Source organism: Equus przewalskii, chromosome 27 (genome assembly GCF_037783145.1).
Source record: "Equus przewalskii isolate Varuska chromosome 27, EquPr2, whole genome shotgun sequence".
Lineage (NCBI taxonomy): Eukaryota > Metazoa > Chordata > Mammalia > Perissodactyla > Equidae > Equus > Equus przewalskii.
This window is the reverse complement of record NC_091857.1, coordinates 26,547,795-26,562,377: the sequence shown is the minus strand read 5'-3', so window position 1 is coordinate 26,562,377 and position 14,583 is coordinate 26,547,795. Positions and strand designations below refer to the sequence as shown.

General features: G+C 37.9%; 1 protein-coding gene across 17 annotated transcripts in view; it reads left to right on the top strand.

The window, feature by feature from the left end:
- Nucleotides 1-14,583, top strand: part of GRIK1 (glutamate ionotropic receptor kainate type subunit 1) — a 356,985-nt gene that overhangs the window by 322,649 nt on the left and 19,753 nt on the right. For all 17 annotated transcript variants that reach the window (XR_011534030.1, XR_011534028.1, XR_011534029.1 and 14 more), the window contains 2 exons: nt 1,014-1,231; nt 12,714-12,939. Coding sequence is in view for 12 of the 17 variants with exons in the window: in XM_008522573.2 (XP_008520795.2) it covers nt 1,014-1,231; nt 12,714-12,939 (444 nt within the window). In the remaining 5 variants the exon portion in view is untranslated. The remainder of the gene's footprint in view (nt 1-1,013; nt 1,232-12,713; nt 12,940-14,583) is intronic.

Sequence of the window (14,583 nt, the reverse complement as noted above, 5' to 3'; positions counted from 1 at the left end):
TCATGTGAGAAACAGCTAGTCTTTGAAATATAATTAAGAAATAGTACTTTAAGGACAAAATTAGACTTTTAAGTGAATATATTCTTTTTAGTCAAATAAGATCTAAATTAGAAAAAATAATGTTGACTTTAAAAGTAGCACAAAATAATAATAAACAATTCATCTACTACTGTCAAGCATGGATGCAGCCTATTTTATTTGATTTGCAAAATCCCAATGTTTTATTAAAGTACATGTGGTAAGTGGCTATGTTAATCTTTGGCAAGTTTCTCAGGTTCTTTAACCTTAAGAAGAAGTTAGCATTTCAAAGCTTTTCATATGTGTACAAAAAACTAGAACATTTTATTCACACAATAAGATGCATATTAGACAGTAATAAAAGACCAGAAGTCTTAGAGTTGACTTTCAACATAAATGAGGTGACTAACTCAAATCTAAGCAACTTAACTAACTCTATACATTTTAGACATAGAATATTTCAGGGTTAAAATCATTTAATACCACCAAACGTTGATAAATTACATTTTAAGCAATAGCAGTGATTAATGATAAAAGATCATTTAGGGGCTGGCCCAGTGCCATAGTGGTTACATTTGTGTGCTCATCCTCGGTGGCCTGGGGTTCGCAGGCTCAAATCCCAGGCATGGACCTACACACCACTCATTAAGCCATGCTGTGGTGGCATCCCACATACAAAATAGAGGAAGACTGGCATAGATCTTAGTTCAGTGACAATCTTCCTCAAGCACAAAAAAGAGGACGATTGGCAACAGATGTTAGTTCAGGGCCAATCTTCCTCACACACACACACACACACAAAAGATCATTTAGATTTTATGCCATTTTCTAAAAAATACATCTATTTCACCAACACACAAGAGAATAAGTCCTTGATGGATTTACAGCTTTTATGTCACAAAAATGCATTATCTCCCTAGATTAGAGTCGAATCATAAGTCTTCCCTTTTCTTCTAACTCTGTGTAACACTCTTACTCTGATGATACCATCACAGGATCAGAGCTGATGCCCAAAGCTCTATCGACCAGAATAGTTGGAGGGATATGGTGGTTTTTCACCCTAATCATCATTTCATCCTACACTGCCAATCTGGCTGCCTTCTTGACAGTAGAGAGAATGGAGTCCCCCATTGATTCAGCAGATGATCTGGCAAAGCAAACCAAGATAGAATATGGGGCAGTCAGAGATGGATCGACAATGACCTTCTTCAAGGTAAGGAACTGACAATGCATTCTCGATGGTTAGCTCATGCTGAGGAGAGGGAAATGTAGAGTGATTCCCTCTAGCCTCAGATCCACAGATCAGTATCTTCAATATCGTTTCTTTCCTTGGTGCCAGAAAAACAGATGCTGTTTTCTGAATACAGTCTAACCACCCTCTAATTAATCACTCTTATATGGAACCCACAAAATAAAGATTCCTTAATCTGAAATTCCAAAAACCAAAATACTTGAATCTCACTGTTTTGTTCTTTCTGTTCTCCACTTGATGAGAAAGAAGCAGATGACAAGTGAATGTGTTGATATTAGGATTTATTTGAAGAATTAAAACCAAAAGTTCCCAATGGGCCCCAGTCTAATATTGCATCTGCATCAACAAGGACAGTGTTCCCAGCATGACCTGAAACTTTAAAATAGCCTGGAGTGTGTTCTGAAGCACCAAGGGAGAATTAACTTAGAATCAATATAGTTTTAGCGTCAAGCGCGTTTCACTGTTAAGTCTTTTTAATTACTTACCCAGACTAATGAAACTGATTTCTACCTTGCTTATGGAATAAGCTTTAGTACTTTCATCACCAAATCGCAGATACTACATCTGCCATGGGAGAAAAAAACGGATTTTAGTAGATCCAGGGAGGTTAGCGCTGGCATAAATACCTTAGAGATACAAAGTTCACTTTACTAATGAAGAAAACAAAATCTTCAGAAGCTAAATTATCTGTTCAAAGTCACATACTTGGTCCGTGATAGAGATGGGCTAGAACCTTCTCTTGAGAGGTAACTGTGCATGTGAAAAAAAAGGAAAACAGCAGCTGTAAACAAAATAAATTTTAAAAACAATTTTCACACTCAGATTATCAAAAATCAAGGTGTTACCCCAGGATGGAGTGGACTATTTTGACTTATGAAGAATATTAATTTAGAAACAAAAAACTGAGGGTAAGAAAAAGTAAATACTTCTTTATATAACAGTATTGGTTCACCAAAATTGATATTACCTATGCATTAAATGTGGTTTAACAATTAACAATAATAATAATAATAAATACAAATTTGCTTTGTTTCAAGAGAAAACTATACCCAGAGTTTATCCAAAAACAGAGTAATATAAAAAGTTAGGATTTGGTTTTCCTCTATGTTAAAAAAGATAATTTTTAAACATTCTTTTTATTTTAAGAAATACGTCATTGATTTAATGAATGTATAAAGTGTGGTGATTTTTTCTTCCCTGGCCAAGTGTTGTTGAAGGACAGATGACATTAAATAGATGGCTTTCCAAGCTTCCGAAAGCTTGGATTTTCCTAAAATCAACAGCGTGAAGAGGTAGACGTTACCCCAAGCTAGTAATTCATCACAATTCTTGTCAGAAACCAGGAAAGTCACCTGCAAGGTGTATAGGACGGAGGGACACTGCCAAAGTAGAGCTGAGTCTGTCTCAAAAGATATCTGAAATGATTGACCTGTTCCACCAATTTCAAAACGTTTTAGGGGCCGGCCCCATGGCTGAGTGGTTAAAGTTCCTCAGGCTCCACTTTGGCAGACTGGGTTTGCAGGTTCGGATCCCAGGTACGGACCTGCTCCACTCATTAGCCATGCTGTGGAGACATCCCACATACAAAATACAAGAAGATTGGCATGGATGTTAGCTCAGGGCTAGTCTTCCTCAAACGAAAAAAGAGGAAGATTGGCAATGGATGTTAGCTCAGGGCAAATCTTCCTCACCAAAAAAAGAAAACAATCTTAAAATATCAGTAAGTAGGCAAGTAGAGGCAGAGAAGATTCTCCTACCTTCTAGACACACACTGCAAATACAGAAGAGGAAGAGGCCACTCTTTGAAGAAGCAATAGACCTGACTTTGCCACTGTGCAAGCGATCCATGTATTCACAGAGTGTGTCTTAACTTCATTTTGATTTGTTTCTGCTCACACGCCTCTTTGAATACAAAGGGTGCTAGTGACCACACGGAGGTGTGTTCTGTTAGTGCATTTCCCAGCAACCACCACGTGCTACTCTCACACCGGCTGCTCCCTGGACATTTTCAGAGGGGGTTCCTGCCTGCCCCCTGGTCCTGAAAATGAGGCACAAATGAAAGGCGTTTCTCAGGTCACCAGGCCAAGGATGAGACAGTGAGCATCTCAGAGAGAAAGAGTGGAACGATAATACCAAGAAGGACAGTGAGAGCAGCAGTGTGCACTGCACACTGGCTCATAGCCACCCACCCTGTTTCTAAATGCTTCACATACATTATCACGTTTTACCCTTAAAAAGGCCAACTGACAGAAGTACTAATATCATCCCTGTTGTGTGATGAGGAAATTGAGGCACAGCTTGGTTAATTAACTGGCCCCAAATTTACAAGGCTAGCGAAGGAAGAGCCAGGATTCAGTCAAACTTCAGAGAGTTCTAGAAGATAGGTTCCTGAGGGTAGAGAATGACCATTTCTTTGCGGTTACATCCCCAGAAGCTAAAACAGCACCTGGCATATAGTAGGCACTTGGAAATAAGTTTTCAATAAATGAACAAATGCACTAATGAATTCTAGTAAAGACGGAATTCTATCAGAGGGAGAGAAGAAAGGAGCTGAGGAGGTGTCTTTGTCTATGCAGGCTGCTTTAACAAAATACGGTGATCTGGGTGGCTTATAAACCGTGGAAATTTACATCTCACAGTCTGGAGGCTGGAAGTCTGAAATCAGGGCACCAGCGCGGTTGAGTGAATGTCCTCTTCCAATGACAGACTTCTTGTATCCTCACCTGGTAGAAGGAGCAAGAAATCTCTCTGGAGCCTCTGATGTAAGGCCCTAATCCCATTCATAAGGGCTCCGCTCTCATGACTTAAGCACCTCTCAAAGTCCCCGTATCCTAATGCCATCATCTTTGAGGGTTAAGATTTCAACATATGAATTTGGGGGGGACACGTTCAGACTACAGCAGGAGGGATACGTTGAGATCCCCGCAGGAAGAGACACTGTTGCCAAGTTCCTTGATTGACAAGTTAGCTTGCAGCCCGGCAACACTATTTATCAAGAAGGAATTTATTTGCAAAAAGAGAACAAGGACTAAATCCGATTTAGCTTTCCGCTTGAGGGAGGCAAGCTGTCAGAAAGCTTCAGAGGGATACACACTCAGGATTCTTAAGCTGGATTATTCCACAGGGGAAAGAAACATTCCAGCCTTTTAGCTCTCAGGGTAGTTCTACCTTAAGGCACTGAGAGACAGCAGTTATGGTCACAAGGACTCAGTCCTGACCAGCCACTACATTACTGTTTCACCTCTGCTGTGCCATCGGGGCCTCCCTCCCTCCCTCCCTCCCTCTCTTTCTCTCTTAATCAAAGACAATATCCTCTCCAGGGCTGTCGAATGAATAAGGAAAGCTACATTTGCATAGTCCAACCTAGCAAAGGTTAGGTCTGATCTGTTGTTGGGTCTTAAGCCATTTGCTCAGATGAGTCCCATAGCCAACTTGATCACAGAGAAACTTCTAGTAAGAAGCATTTTCTGATCGTGCACACTGTAACTTAAAATGCTTTGTTGCCAGAAAAGAAAATATGCCTTTGACACTCAACTGGTAAAAACTTGTTTTTTTGCTTTCAAGTTGATTCTAAATTGCTTTACAGTTAAAGAATAGGCAGTTGCAAGGAGGAAAGGAAATTACCAAAATCCGTGAACAAACAAAATATGCTAAACCTCTCATGTGGTCTCTGGGCCATGAGCAAGGGATGACTTTAGCAAAGTTTCTCCTTCAAAAGTGTGGCCACAAGTGGCTCGCTAAAATTCAATCAAAATCCATTGGTTTTTTTTCCCTAGACTTTGTATTCTTGCAGATAGCATAACCTTAGATTTCAGATTTGGGGTATTTGATTTTCAAAATGAAAAAAAATAAAATTTCGTTTTTTTAAATAGCTCAGGTAAGGTTCCACCCTCTCCCATCTGAATTCAGGTAAGGCTGAAGGAATAAACTGACATTTATTAGGCAAGCGCTGAGTCAAAGTAAGAAGCATCTGAGACAAGGGAGGCTGAAGCAGTTTTCCTTTATTGCATCATTTGTATGTGTAACAACCACATTGATCATCAGGGAGTGTATTTACATCAGAGAACTAGGATTAAATCGTAAATTCAATTCCACGCATGTTCACAAAGCTTTGGATGAACACAAGGAGATTCTAGCTGATATTGTCTGTAAAGAAAAGAACGACTCTAAGTTTTGTGGCCACGGTCACTCAACTGATGATGCTTATTAAACATTACATTTATCAAGGTCATCAACACTCCAAGTCTTAAAGTCTTAAGCATTGTGGATAATGTAATACGTTATTTGACCAAAGGGTGTTGTCACCACTAGGCCAATTAGCAGGACAGGTTAAAGAGATGCCGAGTATTTTATCATCCGTTCAGGGATTGTTGAAGATGATGTAAGAAATTCTACAAACATCAAGGGACCATTTCTTTCTCCTTATCAGGCTGTCAATTAACTAATGGACTTTTTTTTATAAGTCAGTGTGTTAATAATTCGGAACTTCGAAAAGAATTTTTCAATAAACTCCCTGTTATTTTTTACTTGAGATAATACTAATCGATAATAGGATATTAACTATATTGCTTTCTCAGCTCTTTGCTGGTGAATCACTGGTGATTCTGGTGAATTCAATTGTTTCAAGAGCCTGAACAGTAAAGCCATTTCCTGCTCTCCCCTCTCCCTGAGACCACCACAAGCATCTTAGGAGGTACATAGAGTGGTCAGTTTATAGCCGAGCTCTATGGATGCAACTTGGGTACAGCTTCCCTACGGCCTGTGTGACCCATTTCCCTCTTTTATACCCAAGAAAATTGACAACAGTGACATCCAGCTGCGACTTTTCCTTTCATAAAGGAGAGCTAAGATACGAGTTTTCTCCCTCTCTCAGAAAGTAGGGAATGTACAAAAATTCTATTCTTTCTCCTTATTGTAATTCTATTAATTACCTTTCCAGATAAATGGAATAGTCCAAACTTTGGTCTCTCACTGACAGTTTAGCAAGTCACTTTTATTTCCCCAGATGAAGAAAGGATTGTCATGAAAAAATCTAATAACCATTTGAGGCCTAAAAGAGAAGATTTCTCAATGCCCCTTGCAAACCATCATCCAAGCACAATAATGGTTTTAGTCCATTGTTCAGAGACTGAGGATACAAGCCAGTCTTCTCAGGAGATATGACTAATATCAGATGCTGGGATATAAATTAAAACTGACAGTGAAGTGCTTCAGGTTGCAGGTTCTGGAGCCTGACAACCTGGGTTCAAATTCCGACTTTACTGCTTGTTAACGAAGTAGAACTTGGCAAATTATTTAAACTCTCAGTGCCTTGATTTCCCTGTCTGTGATAACACCTAACTCATAAGATTATTTTAAGGATTAAATGACTTAATAGAAGTAATGTGCTTACAATATTTCTTGGCAAATTCTAAACAATAAAAAAGTGACATACTACTGTAATTATCGCCAACAACATCATCACCATTAGCATCCAACCCTTACCTCCAGCTATTAGTCTGGATTTTTACAATATCTCTGGATTTAAAAAACTCTAGTTTGGTCTTTGGTCAGCTCCCTTACTGTCAGTGACCTCTGGAAGGTGTGCCTTCTGGTAATGGACATTAAAATCCAAAGGGAGTGCCAGTGCCCAAGGTCTCAAAGACTTTCAGAGGTCAGGACAGACAGACAGCCCTTGGAAGCCCTTCCTAAGCACATGCATTTCATTTGCAGAAGAACCACTTCCAGATGGTAGGTAGGCAACAGATGGTGAAGCTGCCCTTAGAATTCAGCTCAGAAGCAGAGTGAGGTAGTTCAACTTAATTCAGTTCAATTTATATTTTTTCCAAGATCTCCAATATGACCAGCACTTGAGGTTGGCACTGTTAAGAAATAGGAGGGGGAAAAGGTATAAAATCTTGTGCAAGGCTTGAAAACCTGAATAGCAATAGAAAAACAAGATGCACACAGACCTGTTAAATACAATGCAACATGCTATTAAGAAGCGTGTGTTGTGCAGACAGGAAGCGGTGTGTACATCAGAAGACGTCCTTGTGAACCAGATTGGCTAGGAAATATTCATGTAAGAAATGCTTCTCAGTAGAAGCTTGCCTTGTAACAAATCACTATGCTCTCAGACCAAAGCCAGAGGATTACACAGATTAGATCATGATTCAGTTGAAAATGACTTGGATAAAATAGGTTTAAAAAAATCATAACAGACTTGTCATTTCTGGCTTTCATGGTCTAGGGACTTTGTACTAGCTATGGGAATAAGGGACTCTCTAACCTTTATAATCTCCTTCCAGGGAGTAGGTAGGTGCTATCAGCAACCCAAAAGACATTTCAAGAAAGTTACTGGGTACCGCACCAGTGGAATTGAAGCAATAAGCCATTATAGGGAGACAGGTTTCAGACAGAAATAGTCATATAAGGAAGCACAAGATGAAAGACATTTCTCAAACTTCTCTGCATAGAAAGGCATTCTTTGTCTAAGAGCTGTTAGCTTGTGTTTGAAAGATCCAGCTAATTTTATTGTCAGTGTCCAGTGTAGTGTAAATTTAGTCCCTGTAGGCTAAAAATGTATTTGTTTGGGAAGAAACCCATGAGGTCAATTAAAGATAACCTTTGTCAAAGCCTGGTATATTGCCTGTAATGGACCAATGTTTAACTCTAGACAAGAGAAAACATGAAAAAGTTTTTAGCAAAGGTGTTTAAATACCACTAAGGGAATTTTTTAAAGGAAATACAAGAATTTTTAAAACCTTGGAGATTCTGAGAGTGTTATAACTTTCTATCAATTCAAGATAAGAGCATATTCAACTACAACAATCATATCATAAACATTTGAAAAACAGAGGCTCCTAACTATACTATAAATGCTTTCTTCTGATGGTCTTCCTTCAAAGTGATTTTTGTAAATTAAATCTTACATTTAAAACACCATGAGAATCTATTATTTAGTGAAAAAATATATCTAACCATGTGTTAGAGGAAATGGTTGTTTTTAAGGCAACTATTCACCTCTGATGTATCTGTTTCACAAGTCTGGATTTCTACACAGCTAATTTCCATGTCTTTGATTGATTTTTTAAGGTTTTTCTTAAATCAGGCTTTACCTAAAGTAAAAGCAAATTAGATATTTTAAAATGTAATTGTTTTGGGTACTGTATTTCATTTGTTCAACATACATGTATTTGCCACATTTATAAGATCACTTTTGATAAGATAACAAAGATCAAATATCAATAATTTATCCCTAGTGTGTATGTATGTGTGTGGGATTATGGATATTGGAAAAATAAACATATGTGAACATGGATCTAAATATAGAATCTTCAGATATATGAATCTGAAGTAGAATCGCACAGTGATTCAGTCTACTGATTAATAGGATTATACATCTTTGCTGTAGAAACTCCATAACCTGGTTGAAGAAATAATGTGATAAATAATGCTTGTCTCAGTAAAAATGAAATATTAGAGGGGTATGTCTATAAAAATGGAGATTCTTTCAGTCTTAAAACCATATTACACTCCAGAATTTACATATTTTACATGTTATAGCGGAAACCCTTCAACTGAAAACAAGGAATTGTATGGAACACAAAATACTGTTAAAGGAAAAAAGATAAACACTATTCCTGTTTTCTTCTAGTTTACAACTACTGCACTTCCTAAAACACTGTCTAATTTTTTGTCCAAACAAATGTAAGCTGCCTAAATTTCTTTAACTAGTTCCCATACATTATGTGATGACTCCAAGAGGTACAACAAACAGCTCTGGTTATAAGAGAAAGATGCCACTGATAGTTACTGTGGTTATTTCCTTAGAAAATTTGTTGATGCTATTGAAACATTAGCCAAGTCATGAGCTTAATATTCTGTGTATTAAAACAAAGAGTCGATTCCCTTATTGATTAAGAACACAGACCCTGGAGTCAGATTGCTGGCATCAAATCCTGGCTTCATCATTTCTTCACATGATGTTCTGTTTACTCATCTGTAAAAGAGAAATGATGATGATATTTTTCTCATATGATCACTGTGAAGATTAAATAAATTAATACATACAAAGTGCTTAGAACAGTGCTTGGCACACGGTAAACACTGCCTGTGCTGGTTATTATTACTATTTTCAATAAGCAGTTTTTAATTGCACACAGACACATTGTAAATCATTTCCCAGTGAGTGTTTAGCTTGCCTGCATTGTAGGGGAAAAAAGAGAAATAAACGATGGTCATAAAGTGGTGATACAGGAACGCTCCGTTACAACAGATTTTTAGATGAAAAAATGCTTCTTCTTTGCAAACAATGTTTCATCAGCATCAGAATAGCCACTTAATCAGGTTTAAACAGACAAAATGAATTTATCTAAACCTGATGCCCTTCCAGGATTAACAAAAATAAACCTGATTATTTCAGGTTTAATAAATGAAGACTTTTCAGTTTTAACAACTTTTGCTAAGAAGCTCAGAGTACTTTACAAATATTCTAATTAACCTTTGACATATTCAGTAAAATAAGAGGCAATCACTGTTCCTATTTTTTAAATATATATTATTTAGAGCAAATTAGCAGGCTGAGGCTATAGAAGATTTAGAAATGCAAAAATATGCAGACTGTCATTCAAACAGTTTGTTTGGTCTTTTAATATTTATGATAATTTCCCATGATATTCCTATTTTTAAGAATTATTAAGATTTGTGTCTTAAAAATGGAAAACCTATTAAAAAGGACTAAATCTAAATTAACTACTCCCAGCATAGTACTTTTTGAGCCAGTAATAAACAAACATTACAGAACAGGGCATGACGGTGGACAGAACTCAGGAGGAAGGAGGAAAGAGACCCTAATTCTGTACTGGCTCTTCCACTAAGCAAATGTGACCTTCTGTGTGTCACTTAAATGTTTCTGAAGTCAGGACCTGCATAAGTAATATGAAAGGATTGGTCTAGAAAGCAGAACCTGGGCGCTGAGCGATCCTTAAGTGAAACTCTTTCAACGATGACGTTCTCCTTGTGGGTTTCCAGTGGTGGAAAACGGACTATAGCCGAACGCTCTTGAGTCATCTACAGGTTAAAGAAGTTATTCCTTAGTCACATTTGGAGTCTTGTGAACTCTGAGCTACTCAGAGTCTCAAATAGTCTATAATTCCAAATATGGAACACAATGGAACCCCGCAACAGCAAACTTTCTAAATGATGTCAAGAAACTTTAAATGAAAGCAGAAGAATGCCATTCTCTGTTCCATTATGTTTATCATTATGAGGTTGGAGCAAGAACAGAAGGAGGGGGTCATTTGTCCTCAACTTCTATAGGCCAAAAATTCAGTTTTCTAACAATTTGCAGCATTCATTTTTAATAAAATTTAAATTCGGTGGGAAAAAGTAGATGTTTCATGGAATTTTTTATTGAGGCTGACTCCTAGTTTGCATTAACATGATACCAAATAAACAATTATCTCTGGGAATAATATGAGCCCGTGAATATAAGCTATATTGTCACAGGTAAATCACATAAGATTAAAATCATTTTTGGAGAAATTTTGACAAAATGAACATCCACCTACCCCAAATCAGGATGGTACATTGAAAAGAGCATTGAATTAGCTGTCAGGAGTCCTGGGGTCCGGTATTAACTCTGATACTAACTAGTTTTGTGAATTTCATGAAGCTTCCAAACCTTCTGTACCAAAATTTCCTCCTTGGTGAAAATGGCAGTTTGAATGAGCCAATTTCTAAAGTCTCTGACAACTTTAAAATTTCATACTTCAAAGAAAATTATTTTCCCTTAAGGTAGTTCCCTGATGGAGGAATAATTTTCCCAGCTGTGCATTTACTGCCAAAAGACAGGCTGACCTCCCTACAAGTACAAGTAGCTTGTACAAGTAGCTTTTTATTATAAATTTAGCATTATCTCACTCTTAGAGGCTGAAATCATACAACAAAGGAGGCATTGACCCTGACCCTAAAAACATGCCTTTGTCGTTGAGACGAGCTCCAATTCTCTTGGGATTGAGGAGTAATTCACAGCAGCCTAATGATGACAGAATGGCTTCCATAAAACACCAGTATCTATAAGGTACTGTTTATTGAATTGTTTGTCTCAAAAGACCTTTCTCAAGGGGCTCTTCAAATGCCTAACAATCCAAAATAAAGCCATCTGTCCTCCCCTAACTCATAAAGCCTCCAGCATTAACCCAGGTCTTAAATAGAGTTAGGAATTGAGTGAGCCCCCAGGAACACTTGAGCATGAATAACTGTACTAGAGTTGATTCCATAGGTATTCCATTTATTCCTTATGGCCCCAAATCATGTTTTAGGCTTCTCTGCACTCCTGAGATGATACACGCCGTGCCTGCCAAGAAAGCTATCTAGTGTGAGTGAGCACCATATACATGTGTGGGAGCTAGATTTTGCTCAAAGTTATAATAATTCCCATAATGTCTTTTGTCTTTGAAATAAATGGAGGGGAGTGTTGATGCAAATGAAGACAAATTCAGAAGAAAAAAGTGGAACAATATAGAAATTATAGAGTAAAATGTAAATTAGCTAATCATAGATCACTATTCAAAAGGATAGAAAATTTGTATCTAAGCAATATGAAAACTTAGGCAGTATATTTTAACAAAGAGTAAGATAATGAGATAGGGGAATGTATAGATGCATATATAATACATCTGATTTATTATTGAATCTATCAAAAGCCGAAGAACAAGGGAAAAGACAAAATCATAGAACACTTTGAAATGAAATATTCAGTCCTCATATCTAAAATATAATTGCAATTAAAAATTGAATGTTTGCTTATAAAGGCATATAAATACAGTATGAAGAGTTTTCTGACCTGAATTTTAATTTGAAAAGAGCATTTGTATTTTAAGTTTTCTAGAAAAGATAAGAGTGAATAGCTGTTCTTTCATAAATAAAGCCGAGGCAACACGTGATTTATCCCAGGGCTGTCCCCAGTAAAGGAAGGCTGGATCAGGTATTGAAAGATATATACCAGAAAACAGTAAAACAACACCTGCTGGAGTTAAGTGTGTGAAGGAGAATGGAATAAGTAGTAGAGTCCTGGAGTGAGCTAGTCACTCCTTGGCTCAGTGGACCACGGCGACTTGTTCTTAAGTGGTCACAATTCCTTAGGCAAATGCTATCATTGATATCAATGTTCTTTTTTCCCTAACTGAAATAAGCAAAAGGACTTTGAGCCAATGTCTTACATCAATTGGGCAAGATCTCCTTTTTCTCAGTAGCTGCCTTACTGCCTCCAAGTATTTTCCTGTAACGAATTGGGCATTTCTCAACTATCAAATTGAAGTCCCAGGATCATCTATCTTGGTTTCCTACCTGCAGAGAAAGAATCTTCCCTGTACTGTTTGAACCACTGGGATTTTGAGCATCTTTAGAACATATTTTCTCAGCACTCTTCTGCTGGTGGGTATGCTTTCTTTCCCTGCAGAAATCAAAGATATCCACCTACGAGAAGATGTGGGCTTTCATGAGCAGCAGGCAGCAGACTGCCCTTGTGAAACACAGTGATGAGGGAATCCACCGAGTGCTCACCACCGACTACGCCCTCCTAATGGAGTCCACCAGCATTGAGTATGTGACACAGAGAAACTGCAACCTCACTCAGATCGGGGGCCTCATTGACTCCAAAGGTTACGGAGTGGGAACGCCTATCGGTAAGAGAGGCAAGGCACTAGCCAAGACTGAGATGGGCAACATCAATCACGAAGTATAAAAGGGAGTGGACTCAGAGATATCTAGTCCACATTCTGAGCTAACACCTGTGCCAATCTTCCTTTATTTTATATGTGGGATGCCTGCCACAGCATGGCTTGGTGAGTGGTGTATAGGTCCACGCCCTGGATCCGAACCTGAGAACCCCGGGCCGCTGAAGCAGAGCATGTGAACTTAACCACTGCACCACTGGGCTGGCCCGAGATGCTATTTCTTTATATCCCATCATTGCTAATTTTACTCAAATGGTCCATAATTCAGAGAAGAACACTGGGAGTTGGTGCCTTTCCCTGAATCTTTTCAAAATCAAGACTTTGGGATTGATTGTAACATATTCTGCATCTTTTTAGAAAGGCAACTGTAGTTTCTTAATAGAACCATCTTTAGACTAAATTATAAAGCTGAAAACTGCGCTTTTATCATTCTATCCTCTACTCAATAACCTCACCTCCACCATCTTTTAACATCCCTCCTTTCCCACCAAATTTCTTATCTAGTAATGATGATAGAAAATAGCAATGTGTATCACTCGTTCAAAGAATATTTGTGCTTTAATATGAGACTTTTAATGGACATTTCTTCTAATGAATGGAATATAACCATAAACCTAAAATTTTTTGGGGGCGAAGCAAGGGGCTCCTTTCTGAAACACTCCTGCATTAATACAGCCCATTGAAAATTACTCTGCCATCATGTAAATGAGGCCGACCCTGTGATGAATATCACTATATTTTATATAATATGATAAAGAAAGATTTGAATGTTCCAGTTGAGTCTGCTTTTTGCTAACCTCATCTATACTCTGACATACAAGTTCCAAAGTTGAAGTCTTTCCCCCACCCAAGATGAAAAGAAATATACTCCAGGAATTTTTCTTAGTGGTTATAAACCTGTCATGCTTTTAAACCAAAAACAGTGAAGGAATAATTGGAACAGATGGCAGACCTCAGAGAGAATACATCCATTGGGAGTACAGCTGTTGGATAAATTTGTGAGATGTTTCTTCTATGATGAATTGACTCTTTAAGAAAGATCAGTTGCTATTCAAGAAGATCTGCGTGTATCCATACATATTTTTTCAAATGACTTGTAATAAATCACTTCCAACGCCATTCAGTCCATTTAAGCACAACAACAACAAAGATTAAAGCTAAAATATATTCAGATATAAAAAATTCTCCACACACTTCGGGTCTTGCTCTGACTGACTCCTTTAAGGTTCCAAACTCTTTCCCATGGTCAAATATTGGCAAAGTCAGTTCAGTCACCACACAAAATTGAAGACTTTGCTTCTCAGACATTCTCAGGACAGAAGCTCTGGAAATGTGCCTCCTGAGGAATTTAAAATAAAACTTTAAGAGAAAGAGCGGTTAAAGCTTAAAGAGGTTACCAGGAGGCTAAAAATTACCTTCCTTAGAGACCTACTTTAAACAAAGATCCAATCCCCATCTGTCTGAAATGTTTTAGGCTTTGTGCCACCTGAAGGCAGAAGGAGAGCATCAGTCAACATTCATTGAGTGCCCACTGCGTATACTGCTATGATCACTGCTGCAACCGCTACTGTACAAATCATTCTTACGCTCTTC